This window comes from Balaenoptera borealis (genome assembly GCF_965194805.1).
Source record: "Balaenoptera borealis genome assembly, chromosome: 10".
Classification (NCBI taxonomy): Eukaryota; Metazoa; Chordata; class Mammalia; order Artiodactyla; family Balaenopteridae; genus Balaenoptera; species Balaenoptera borealis.
Window position 1 is genome coordinate 117826061 of NC_138874.1, and position 13291 is coordinate 117839351.

The 13291-nt window shown below is 52.0% G+C and overlaps 1 protein-coding gene across 1 annotated transcript; it reads right to left on the bottom strand.

Annotated features, from left to right (window-relative positions):
- Window positions 1-11016: 11016 nt before the first annotated feature.
- On the bottom strand, window positions 11017-12555 carry LOC309635710 (homeobox protein MSX-3-like). The gene is made up of 2 exons (XM_082407275.1): window positions 12124-12555; window positions 11017-11491 (listed from the first exon to the last, which is right to left on the bottom strand). The coding sequence occupies exons 1-2, from the start codon at window positions 12470-12472 to the stop codon at window positions 11091-11093; spliced, it is 750 nt and encodes a 249-aa protein (XP_082263401.1). The 5' UTR covers window positions 12473-12555; the 3' UTR covers window positions 11017-11090.
- Window positions 12556-13291: the final 736 nt, after the last annotated feature.

Here is a 13291-nt window from a genome sequence, read left to right on the forward strand (position 1 = left end):
TGGCACAGTGGTTAAGAATCCGCCTGCCAATGCAGGGGACACGGGTTCGAGCCCTGGCCTGGGAAGATCCCACATGCCACGGTGCAACTAAGCCCGTGCACTGCAACTACTGAGCCTGCGCTCTAGAGCCTGGGAGCCACAGCTACTGAGCCCGCGTGCCACAACTACTGAAGCCCGCGCGCCTAGAGCCCGTGCTCCACAACAAGAGAAGCCACTGCAATGAGAAGCCCGTGCACCGCAACACACAGTAGCCCTCGCTCACTGCAACTAGAGAAAGCCCGCGCGCAGCAATGAAGACCCAACGCAGCCAAAAATAAGTAAATAAAATAAATTTATAAAATAATAAATAAATAAAAAATCATTAGGTATGAGTTTTCACCCCCAATTCACTTTTCCGCAAATGCCTTTTCTGTGTTGTCCTTCTACAACCTTAGCCAAAGCAGAGCATCTGAGTGACAGAAACACACACCCTTATTTCACTCATAGCAAGAGAAAGAGAAATAAAAACACACAGACCCTTTCTTACACATCCAGTTGACAAAACCCAAAGGTTTGATGGCACACCCTGTTGCAGGGGGCGGGGGGACACGCATCTCATACTCTCACACGTTGTCAGTGGGGTGCTGAATGCTGCAGCCACCTACGAAGTGGAGTTTACCAATGCCTAACAAAATCACTTCTGCACTTACCCTTTGACCTAGCAGTCCTACTTCTGGGGATGTGTCCTGAACTCACATTGGCAAAAATTCAAAATATCTACCCTAAAGGTATTTCACTATTCAGTGAAATTTTTAATAGCCAATTACTGAGAACAGCTCAAATGTCCCAAGTACCAAATGATCTGAGTAGTGTTGAGAACTTAAATTTTTTGGCTTGGGAGAAAGAAGATACAGGTTTAGGATCACTGAAGTTAATAAAAACCCCATAGTCCTGAATTTGAAGTGTTGCTATAAACCCATAATGTATATACCATATTTATTAAATCAGTAACTTCACTGAAAGCCTGGACTAGTTGTTTGGAATCAAGGAAGTTACTGAGGAGCGCCAAGCTGGGCGTCAGGAGCCACCGTACAAAGGTCCTGCTGGCCGAGAACTGGGCAGCGTGAGTGGCACTGAGAACAGTAGCTACCATTGAATGAAACACATGAAATATACTTAAATCCATGAGTTCATGATCATTCTTTAAAAGCAAAACCTCATTGACTACCTTTGGGAGGATATCAGGAATTGACATCTTTTGAAAACTGCTAAATCAAGGGAAAGTCAAGGACTTCTCCTGCCTTTCTGGAAAGAACTACACCTCTGGGTAACGAGGTGTTGATGTCAGCATCTGCGGACATTACGAAAAGGGTGAACCAGACACTGGCTGTTTCCTGATAGATGTTCACCACACAACCTATTACATAGTCTTGCCAAAACATCAAGGCAGAGCCTGAGGTAAGGGGTTGCATGGAGGTGGTTTATTTTGAGAGATGATCCTGAGGGACAGGAGTGGGGGGCTGGGAGGGTGAAACAAGGAAAGAGGGAAAGCCCACCCTAGGGGGGCATTATTGGAGTGGTCCCCACTGTGGGCAATTGAGGCTCTGTCCCACTGGAGACCCGAGAGCAGAGGATTCGTCCACTGGCGTCCCCACGGGCATGAACTCGCTCCCTCACGCTTCCAGGTCTGCAGTGTGAAGGGTCAGTGTGGTCAGAGAAGCCGCAGGGCGGGGAGCCTCAGAGCGGCCGGTGGGAGATGCTGTCGGCAGGCCCAGGCATCTTGGGAGGAGTGCTCCCAAGGAGGAGTTGCTCATTTCTCAGCTGGCCGGAGAGATGTGAGGCAGGCACAGAGGCACCGGGGCCCTGGTCAAGCTTCCAGACACAGAACACGTGAACCACACCCAGGACGCAGGGAGCAAGACCCAGACACCAAATCCCCAAGACACACGCCAGTCAGCGGCAGTGTGTGGACCTTAGTGAGATCCAGGTTCAAATAAACAAACTGAAAAAACCAAACCAAGACTACCTGCGGGTTAACTTACATGAAGGCAGCGTGAGGCGCTCCACAACCCATTTCCAATGAAACTGGTGAAAACTATAACAACAAAAACAAAAAGACAACAATACCTACAACCTCTGGGAATGGTCCTACAGGCAAACAGCAAATAGAGAAGCATCTATCCAAGAAAATCTATGAAAATTTGGTAAGAAAGGAGAGTGGGGTATCTGACCCAAGACCACTCCCTCCTCCCCACTCAGCTCGGGGACGCAGGGACCCTGCGCCAGAGGCTGCAGTTGAGAACACAAGACTTCCTGTCCCCTGGCTCCGCGTGGAAGGGCTTCCTTACCTGAGCAGCAGGCCTAGGTGTTTCTATCTGCCCAGTGCCTGCTGCTGAGGCTAGGTGCGGGTGAGGCTGGTTGAGAGCAGGGGCTCCCTCCTGCCCAGCCCAGCTCTTGGAGTGGAGGCTCTACCTTGGCACCACTGAGGGTGCTGAGGCCCTGCTCACCTTCCCTGGCTGTGGGGCAGTGGTTCTCACCAGGAGAGGCGGCTGAGAGGACACCAGGCTGGTGCCCCTCTCGTGGAGCTCCTGGAGGGGGCGTCACACAGAAGTTTGCCCTTGTCCTCACCCCAGTTCCAGAGCCACAGCTCAGAGATTGGGGGGATGGGGGGGTGTGATGAGCAAGTCGGAAAAACAGATCACTCCTAATTTCTTCCCAAAGGAACTGACTCTGTTTGCAACAGACTGTGGAGAAGTTCAAGCCCAAGTTCTCAAGAACAGTGAGGTAGTGGTGGGCACTCAGGAGGAGGGTCAAGATACAGGCTAAGTTGGAGGCTGGTTCACAGGAGGGAAACAAGTGATAAGAAAAGCGGGGTGGGGTGGAAACAAACATGAAACGCTGACTCAGAAAAGACTGTGTCAGAGAACTTGATTGGATTACTTTGTAGAGGAATTTATGCCTAGGGGATTGTTGAAAACAGTAGAGCAATCAGCTGGCAATTACTGGAGTTTAACAGCTGGGTGTGGTCCCAGGTGACTGTGGACCTACCCAGAGGTGCATCTCCCTCAGGACATCAGAGGCTTAACACTGTGGGTGTGGGCGTGGGGCGGCAGATAGTCTTCACGGAAATAACCCAGCCAGTCACCAAAACAATGAACAAGCAAATAATAATAAGCCCCAGAGGAGGGGGACCAGTACCCAGAGTTGCTACAACATACTATCTATAATGTCCAATCTCCAACAAAAAATTATGAGGCATGCAAAGAAACAGGAATGTATAACCCATATATCTGCAAAAGCAAGCAACAGAAACTGCCTGTGAACATTACAGGATGTCAAATCTATCAGAAAAGACTTCAAAGTAGCCATTATAAGCATGTTATAAACATGTTCACAGGACTAAAGGAAACTATGATTAAAGAATGAAAAGAAGGGTTGATGACAATGTCTCATCTAATAGAGACTATCGATAAAGAGATAGAAATTATTTTTTTAAAAAAGAAAATGGAAATTCTGGAGTTGAAAAGTACAAAAACTGAAAAATTCTAAAAACTCACTAGAGGGACCCAACATTAGAGCTGAACTAGCAGAAGAAAGAATAATGAACTTGAAGACAGATTGATTGAGATTATGTAAGCCAAAAAACATCGAGAAAAATAATGAAGAAACATGAGGAGAGCCTCAGTGAAACTTGGGACACCATTAAGAACACCAACATGCATGTAATGGGAGTACCAGGGGGAGAAGACAGAGAAAAGAGCAAAAACATTTGAAGAAATAATGGCTGAAAGCTTCCCAAATTTATTGAAAAACAAATAACCTATACATCCAGGAATCTCAATGAATTCCAAGTAGGATAAATGCAAAGGGCGTCCAGGCACATCATAATAAAAGTAGCAGCTGACGTCTCATCAGAAATAACAAACGCCAGAAAGAAGTGAGATAACATATTCAAAGTGCTCTTATGCTATTAAAAAACTGTCAAGGGGACTTCCCTGGCAGTCCAGTGGTTAAGACTCCACAGTTCCAACGCAGGGAGCATGGGTCATCCCTGGTTGGGGAACTAAGATCCCACGTGCCTTGAGGCGCAGCCAAAAAAAAAAGAAAAAAAAATTTGTCAAGAATCCTACATCCAGTGATCAGAATGAAAGTGGAGGCATCACCACATACCATACAGATATAAAAAAGACTATGAAGGAATATTATGAAACAATTGTATCCCAACAAATTAGATAACTTAGATGAAACGGGCACATTTCTAGAAAGACACAGAATCATAAGCTGACTCGAGAAGAAACAGACGATCTGAATAGACCTATAACAGCTGAAAAGATTAAATTAGTTAAAAAAAAAACACACAAAAAAACTACCCCTAAAGAAAAGTTTAGGACCAGATAGTTTCACCAATTCTACCAAATAGTTAAAGAAGAATTAATACAAATTTTTCAAAAACTTCCTAAAAACAGAAGAGGAGGGAACACTTTCCAACTCCTTTTATAGTCCAGTATTAGTGTGTTACCAGAACCAAAGACATCACAAGGGAGGCATAGTCCAATATCTGTTGTGACTATGATGCAAAAATCCTCAACAAACTTTAGCAAACCAAATCCAGCAACATATAAAAAGAATTATACACCATGGGACTTCCCTGGTGGTGCAGTGGTTAAGACTCCATGCTCCCAATGCAGGGGGCCCAGGTTCGATCCCTGGTTAGGGAACTAGATCCCACATGCTGCAACTAAGAGTTCACATGCCACAACTAAGGAGCCCACGTGCCGAAACTAAGGAGCCTGGGAGCCGCAACTAAGAGGAGCCTGCCTGCTGCAACTAAGACCCGGTGCAACCAAATAAATAAATAAATATTAAAAAAAAAAAAAGAATTATACACCATGACTAAGTGGGATTTATCCCAGGAATGCTAGGTTGGTTTAACATCAGAAAAACATTTAGTATAATACATCATATCAATAGAATAAAAAACAAAAACCACACGATCATCTCAATTGATGCAGAAAAGTCATTTGACAAAATCCAACTAAGGATAGAAGGGAACTTCTTTAATCTGATAATGGCATCTATGGTAACCCCACAGCTCACATCATACTCAATGCTGAAAGACTGGATGCTTTCAGGAACAAGGCAAGGATACCTGTCTGGCCACTTCTATCCAACATTGTACTGGAGGTTCTGGCCAGAGTAATTAGGCAAAAAAGAAAAAGAAAAGAAAGAAAGAAAGAAAGAAAAAGCATCCAGATTGTAAAGGAAGAAGTAAAACTATTTCTATTCACAGATGACATGATATTGTATGTAGAAAATCCTAAGGAGCTCACTGAAAAATGATTAGAACTGATAAAAGAACTCAGCAAGGTTGCAGGATAAAAGATCAATGTACAAAATCAATTATCTTTCTATACCCTTGCAATGAACAATCCAAAAATTGACTTAAGAAAACAATTCCAATTGCAATAGCATCAAAAAGAATAAAATGCTTAGGAATAAATTTAACAAAAAAAAAGGCAAAACTTATACCCTGAAAGCTATAGAACATTGTTCAAAGAAATTGAAGAGGATCTAAATAATTGGAAAAACATCTCACGCTCATGACTGGAAGACTTAACATTGTTAAAATGTCAATATTTCCTGAAACAGTCCCTAATCTGCAGATTCAATGCAATCTCTATCGGAATCCCAGTGGACGTCTTTGTGGAAACTGACAACCTAATTCTAATATGGAATTGCAAGGAACCCAGAATAGCCAAAACATTCAGAAGAACAAAATAGGAAGGTTTCAAAACTTACTACAAAGCAACAGTAGTCAAGACACTGTGGTGCTGGCAGGAGGATAGATATATAGATCAATGGAATAGACTGAGGGTCCAGAAATAAACCCATACCCCTATGGTCAAGTAATATTTGACAGCATAAAAAGACCATCCAATGGGGAAAGAGTAGTCTTTTCAACAAATGGTGTGGGATAACTGGATAACCACACGAGAAAGAATCTAGTTGGACCCTTACCTCACAAAATATTCAAGAATTATCTCAAAGTGCATCAAAGACCTAAATGTAGGAGACAAAACTATAAAACACTTAAGAAAAAAACAGAGTGAATCTTCATGATCTTGGATTTGGCAAAGGATTCTTAGGTATGACACCAAAAGCATGAGCAACAAAATTAAAAATATATAAATTGGATATCATCAAAATTAAAATAGTTTGTGCTTCAAATGACACAATCAAGAAAGTGGAAAGACAACCCACATAATGGAAGAAAATATTTGCAAATCCTGTATCTGATGAGGATTTAATATCCTGAATGTATAAAGAACTCCTACAACTCAACACAAAAGACAACCCAACTGAAAAATGGGCAAAGGACTTAAATAGATGTTTCTCTGAAGAAGATATATAAATGGCCAATGAGCACATGAGAAGATAGTCAGTATCCCTAGCCATCAGGGAAACACAAATTAAAGCCTGAGACTTCACACCCACTACGCTGGCTGGAATCAAAATGTCAGATAATAGCAAGTGTTGGAAAGAATATGGAGAAATCGAACTTTGCACTATAATTTACCACATTAACAGATTGAATGGGGGAATCAACTGATCATCTCAATATATGCAGAAAAAGCATTTGATAAAGTACAATATTCACTGATGATAAAACGTCCTATTAACTAGTTGCAGAAGGAAATGTACGTCACCTGGAAAAGGTATTTTGAAAACCCCCCTGCACATATCATGCTTATGGTGAAATGTTAAAAGTATTTCCTTTAAAAAGCAAGGATAAGACAAAATGCCCCTTCTGGAAACTTCTAGCCACACTCACGCTGCAGGCTCTAGCCAGCCCAGTAAGACAGGAGAAAGAGGTAAGAGACAGGTACCACTGCGCTTTGTTTCAGTTCCATTTAACAGAAAACCCAAACAATTGCTTACACGGGTAGGAACGCAATCCTCTCTGGCCCCTGAGGCCTCCCCAGCCTCCTGCAGGGTCCGGGGGCGCTGCCTCTGGGCCTCTGAGTGCAGCATTCACCGCCCCAAGTTGTGGAAACAGGGGCTCGCTGAGGGTAGGGGTGAGTACATGGTTCCTCGTTCTACAGATTTTCAAAGTCAGCCTGGAAGAACGGTAACACCTCTTGGATGCGTAAAGGAACAATGCAGCTGTTTGGTGTGGTTTTCAAAAACACGTGCTTCATAACATGCTGAGACATTTCCTGCTCACATTTTACTGCCTCTGAAATTTAGCATCTTATCATCATGGCCATGTCAGTTAACTTGCTATATGGTTATTTTTCTTAATGGTCTAATCAATGGAAATACAGCATAATGTATAGAATATCAGCAATAGCAAACACTGTGTATATTTAGTTAATGAGGCAACACTTTTTTAAAAGTCAAATGAAAGTACCAGAGCTTCAGGCCATCTGGATAGCATTATGCATTATCACACCAGGGAAACACAGTGCAGTACAGTGATTCAGAAATACTTCCTGAGGGAGTGCACAGATTTAGGACCAGCGAGGCCAGCAGAGAACCCTGCCCTGTGCCTGCCCCTGGCTGTGTCCATGAAGCATGACATCTCTGGCGATGCAGAAATGGCATTTTTCTTAACATGCCAATCATTTTACCTTTACAGTCTGTTGGAAGTACTGCCTAAGTAGTGTTTTCTTGTTATGAAATGTTTTAAACGCACAAAAGCAAATGTAAAATCACACGTCTGGGCTTCCCTGGTGGCGCAGTGGTTAAAAATCCGCCTGCCAATGCAGGGGACATGGGCTCGAGCCCTGGTCCGGGAAGATCCCACATGCCGCAGAGCAACTAAGCCCGTGCGCCACAACTACTGAGCCTGCGCTCTAGAGCCCGCGAGCCACAACTACTGAGCCTGCGAGCCACAACTACTGAAGCCCGTGCGCCTAGAGCCCATGCTCCGCAACAAGAGAGGCCACCATAATGAGAAGCCTGCGCACCGCAACGAAGAGTAGCCCCGGCTCGCCGCAACTAGAGAAAGCCGCGCACAGCAACGAGGACCCAATGCAGCCAAAAATAAATAATAAATAAATAAATACATTTATAAAAATAAAAAATAAAATAAAATAAATCACACGTCCTGGCAAGGACAGTAGATACCACAGCCCCACAACCCAGCTTAAGAAGCAGCCAGTGTTTACTTTTAGGAGTCCCATGAGAGGGCCTCTACCCTCCCGGCAACTGCTTCTTTATGATCGTTCAAAACCTATGGTCAGATTGCGGGAGTCCCTCCCCCAGAAGTACTGAAGCAGGACTGACCTGGCCCAACCCTCTGAGCGGTCCACAGGCGCAAGACCTGTGGCCTGGGGTCCATGCCTGGGGTGGGCCAAGAGCAGCATCCCCAGACACAGAGTAGGCAAGGTTGGTTCGGGGGCCAGCAGGGGCCCTAGAGCTGACTGGGTGACAGGAAGGGACCCTGGGGTCCAGCCTGATCCCCACCCAGGAACCAGAGGTGACCCTGGCGTGGGAGCTTCAGGGCAGTCTTCCTGAGACCCAGGCTTGCTGGGTGGGTCACTGTCTAGGGTCCTCCATGGCCCCACCTTCCCCACTCTGGCACTACCGGGGTCACCACAGTCCACACCTTTGCATAACTTGGCCCACTCCTTGTCCCCAGATCAGGTGGCCCCTGCACCTCCAGAGAGGCGTGGTCTGCCCTGAACTGCTCTCCTGTCCCCCTGTCCAGGTAGTCTCCCAAGGGCAGGGCTGCTGTCCCCAAATCCAGCAGCCGGGCATGAGGCAGGTGGCTGGGAACCAGCGGGGTTGGGGGGAGCAGGACTCTGGAGTTCGGACTCCTCCATGCAGGGTCCTGATGGGTGAATCCTCCCGCGTTGGCTCAGGCCAGCTTGGGCAGCCTCAAGGCCTTGGAGACACAGTGGCCGAGGAGATGGCCGGCAGTGTCCCCCGGCCCCAGGACCTGGCCCAAGGCGTTCAGGGGCCCGAGTTGTCTATGAGAAGGTGGCCAGGCAGTAGAGGTCCACAATGCTCCTGCCCTGGCTGGGAGCCTGGTCTAGGACAACGGAAAAGTCCTGGTCTTGAGAAGTTTGCTTCAGCCTTTCCCAGCAAGGGCACCCAGCTGGTGGGCTCTGGGCCTCCACAGAGCCTCCCTCACCCTCCAGTGGTCTGGGGGCCAAGCCCTGAGCCAGACAAAGGATGGTCGAGCGGCTCCGTGGGGTCCTGAGAGGAGAGGCGCCCTGGGGAGGTGTCTTGGTCAGAACTGGTTACGCAGACCCGTAGCAAGTTGATGCAGCCGATTCCTCTGCCAGCCCCGGGCTGCCCAGCGCTCTGGGGTGTGGAGAAGAGGATCAAAGTATTGACGGGCCTTAAAAAGTTGCAGATGTGCTCCTGCAGGTGCCTGGGCACACACAGAAGGCGGGTGGTCGCTCTCAGGGCCCCTGGGCCCCTCGTCCAGCTCCCTTGGTGCAGTGGCCCCCACCTGCCTTCTCTGGCACTTTCAAGACCACAGGCGGGTCTGGCCCCTTGAAAATCGTGACTGGAGCTGGGTTCTGAGCTTAAGCAGCACAGGTTCAGGATTCGCTGGCCCACAACCCAGGAGGGAATGGACGCGTCTGGCCTCCTCCCCCTTCCCATCACCAGGCCTTCATTCTTAGCAGCTGCACTTCAAGAACTGCGTTAGTTTCTCTTTCAAATTCATCCTGAGTTTGCATTTTTCCAGGAAACCGAGGGAGAATGATGGTTAGGACATGCAAATTAATGCAGTAATATCCTTGCTTCCCGTGGAGCGGCACCTCCGCTGCCTGCCCAGTAAAAGTCAGTGCTTCCCCTTCGCAGGCGGCAGGACCCCAGCCCTGCAGTGATTACAGGGAGAGAAGGGCCTGGAATTGGCCTCTCGCGTGGTCACTGCGTGTCCCTACGCCCACGCGGCCGAGGCGGTCTGCCACCCAGGTGACCCCTCCAGCCCTGCGGGTGAGGGAGGGGAGGTGAGCTAACCCCAAGATCGCCTGCCACGGCCCCAGCCCTGAGTCGGAGGATTGGGGGCGGCAGGGCAGACCCTCGGAGAGGGGAGAGGGTCGGACCGTCCTCTTGCTTGGCGCCTGGGTGCCCGATTCCTACGTTATGTCAGCACGTTGTCAAAGGCAGCAGAAGGCTGAGCGGCAGGTCCCCGGCCGCCGGCAATCCGGGCGAGTCGGTAGGACGTAGCTGGCCGCTGGCGCCGCCGGTCCTGCGGCGGGTGCGCTGCGATTCCTTCTCTTTCCGCCGGACCACGCCGACCGCTGTCCCGCTCCAGCTCCGTCCCCGCGGAAGCCAAGCGACGGCGCCAGGCCCGCGGTGCGGTCCGCGCTCCACCGAGTCCGCGGTTCCGAGGCCGCGGGGCCCACGCGTGGACGCCCCGCGCGCACTCACCACACACACCCTCGCGCACATGATGCCACAGAGACAGCACTTCGCCTCGGACGTTCTCTAGTAAAATAAATAAATAAATAAAGGAACGCGGGAAAAATTCCCTACAATAAGCGTGAAAGTTTCCACTCGCTCACAACGCTGAGAAACCTAGTTAGTGAAAGTAGTTGGTAAGTTTCTCTTTAGCAATTCCGGCACCAAACTGTTCCTGTCGTTTCTTTGTTCCGAATCAGTTTCCTGCCGCCGCAGCCAGAAACAATCTACTAAGTTCTTCGGAGCCGCCGCGGTTACCGAGACAGGTCCACAGAGTAAACCTCAGAATACTTTATTGGCTGCTTTGTACACATTGGAAAGCCCTATTTTGTCCATTTCGAGGACACTATAAAACTATTTTCACTGTCTTTCAGGCAAGTTTGCACTAACATAACTTTTTAAAAACAGTTTTTAAATATCCGTAAGATACTCACAGTCTTGCGGCATCCATTTTAACACAGTATTAACAACAACAAAAACAAAAACCTGAAAAACGAGACAAGAAGAGAACCCCGAGACGCCCGCCGCGCACCAGGAGCAAGGACCCGGCCGGGGCGCCGCTCGCTCGCGGGGACCCGTCTCCGACCCTGGGACGGGGCGGCCCCGGTGGCGGAACACAACACCCCCCACCCCGCCGCGCGCGGGCCCTTCCTCCCCAGCGGACCCCCAGGGCACACGGCCTCGCAGCCCTAGGACAGGTAATACATGCCGTAGGCGGCCACGGGCGCGGCGAGGAGTCCCGGCACCTGCGCCGCGCCGCCATACACGGCCGGGGAGCCGTGAAGGTGGGCGCCCAGCGGGAAGGGCAGGGCGAACGAGGGCAGCAGCGGCTTGGCCGCCAGCTTCAGCTTCTCCAGCTCGGCCTCCTGCAGTCGCTTGGCCTTGGCCCGGCGGTTCTGAAACCAGATCTTGACCTGCGTCTCGGAGAGGCTCAGGCTGCTGGAGAACTCGGCGCGCTCCGCGATGGGCAGGTACTGCTTTTGGCGGAACTTGCCCTCCAGCGCCAGCAGCTGCGCGGTGGTGAAGGGCGTCCGCGGCTTGCGGTTGTTCTTGTGTTTCCTGAGGGCGCAGGGTGAAGGGCTGGGGGCGCCTGGGGGGAAAGAGCACAAAGCGGGCGCTCAAACGCCAGCAGTGCGCGCCAAGGACGGTTCCGGATGCGTGTCCCGGCTTCGTGACCGCGGGCCTCAGTGGAGACAAGATCCCCCCAAACCTCCGGGGTAATAGAAGCGAGGCACCGGGGACACGGCGCGCGGAGAGGGGGGCCGTTGTGGACTCGGGCTTTCCTCCCCAGATCGGTGGCCCTGCGTCCCTCGGGAGGAGGGGAACTCTGCCCACTTGGAGAAGCGAAAAACTTGGGCGGGAAGCCGCCGCAAGAACTGAGCGGTGAGCGCAGAGGCCAAGCAGAAGTCAACGATCGCGGGGAGTGCTCGGCCAGACAGACTCCGAGGCAAGAAGCCCCGGGTCTTGGGTTGCGGGCTCCGCCCCAGGGTAGAGCAGAAGCCTGTTTGGCGTGGGACCGGGGAGCCGCCGTGGGGTTCGCGCGCGCGGGAGGGGTCGGGTGGGCTCTTGTGGGCTGGTTTCTTTCTCTGCACCCAGGCCGGCGCGTTAGTGGCTGGTTACTTTCCAAAGTTAGGAGAGACAGCGTCCTTCCCGCCCTAGTCCTCCGACCCCGGGCCGGGCGGGCTCCTCTCGCAGCCCAGGACCGTGCGACAGGGCACTTACGTGGGGAGGACAAGGGGGCGGCCGCCGGGACCCAGGCCCCGGGTTCCGCGGCGCCCCGCGGCCTCTCCTCCCGGGGTTCCGCGGGCTCCGCGCCCAGCCAGTGCTCTGCCTGCAGCAGCGACTCGACGCTGAAGGGCAACGGGCCGGGCCCCGCACGGTCCCCGCTGCACGTCCTGAGCCCAGCAGGGTTCATGCCGAGCGACGCCGGGGCCATGCGCTGGCCGGCGGGCGCGGGGCTGGCGGGGGCTCCACGGCGACCCGCCCTCAGAGCCCTGTAAAAAGGCGGCGCCCCTTTCATGCCCAGCTCTCCAATCGCCGCTGTCGCTGCCGCGTGGGCCCAGGCGTCCATTGGTTTCGCTGACCCGGGAGGGCGGGACGGCCGACTGGGACTCGTGCGCCCCAGCCCCGGCCTGCCTGGCGCACGCCTGTCGGTTTCCCAGAGCCCGGCTGTCCTCTCCCGGAGCGCTGCGGCCCGGTTGGGAGGTGGCTGGTACACCCGGGCAGCACGAGGAGCTGGCCCCAGCCTCCCCACTCGCAGGAGCCCACAGTGGGCGCGACCTGGTTGAGCCGCGGTCCGGGCACAGGTCGGGACCGCGCGCGGACCCTGAGACGCGGAGAGCTCGGCGCCATGAGAGGCGGCGCCGGCGCCTCCCGTAGTGTCGTCCCTCTGTCGCTGGCCGGCTGCTCTTCCCGCTGCCCCCAGCCCGGAGCCTGAACCCTCGGCGCGTGCCTGCTGTGTCCCAGGCGTCCCTCCGAACCCTGGGGGCTGCTTTTGACTGACGCTGCGCCCGGACTGAGGACCCTGCTTCTGTCGCCTTGTGGTCGGGCCTCAGGTGCCCTGACCTTAATGGCTTTTCAGGCACCCGTAGCTGCCGAGCGCTCTCCCTGGCGTCCCACGGCCTGGCCCCAGGAGCGGCCGGCGGGGCACGTCGAAGGTCCCCGGGCAGGGTCCGGAGCCGCGGAGAAGGCGGAGGGGCCGACCTCTCACCCGCCTGCGACGCAGGGCTTGGGGCACAGGCAGGGCGCCTCGGGCCGCCGGGGCGCGAGGTCAGTCGCTGGGTGTCGGATTCACCGTCAGCCTCTCCCGCTCCGCACTTGCTCGGCCGAATCGTCCGGAGTCGCGGGACCTGGGACCTGGGAAAAGCCCCGCGGCGCGGGCTTCCGACCG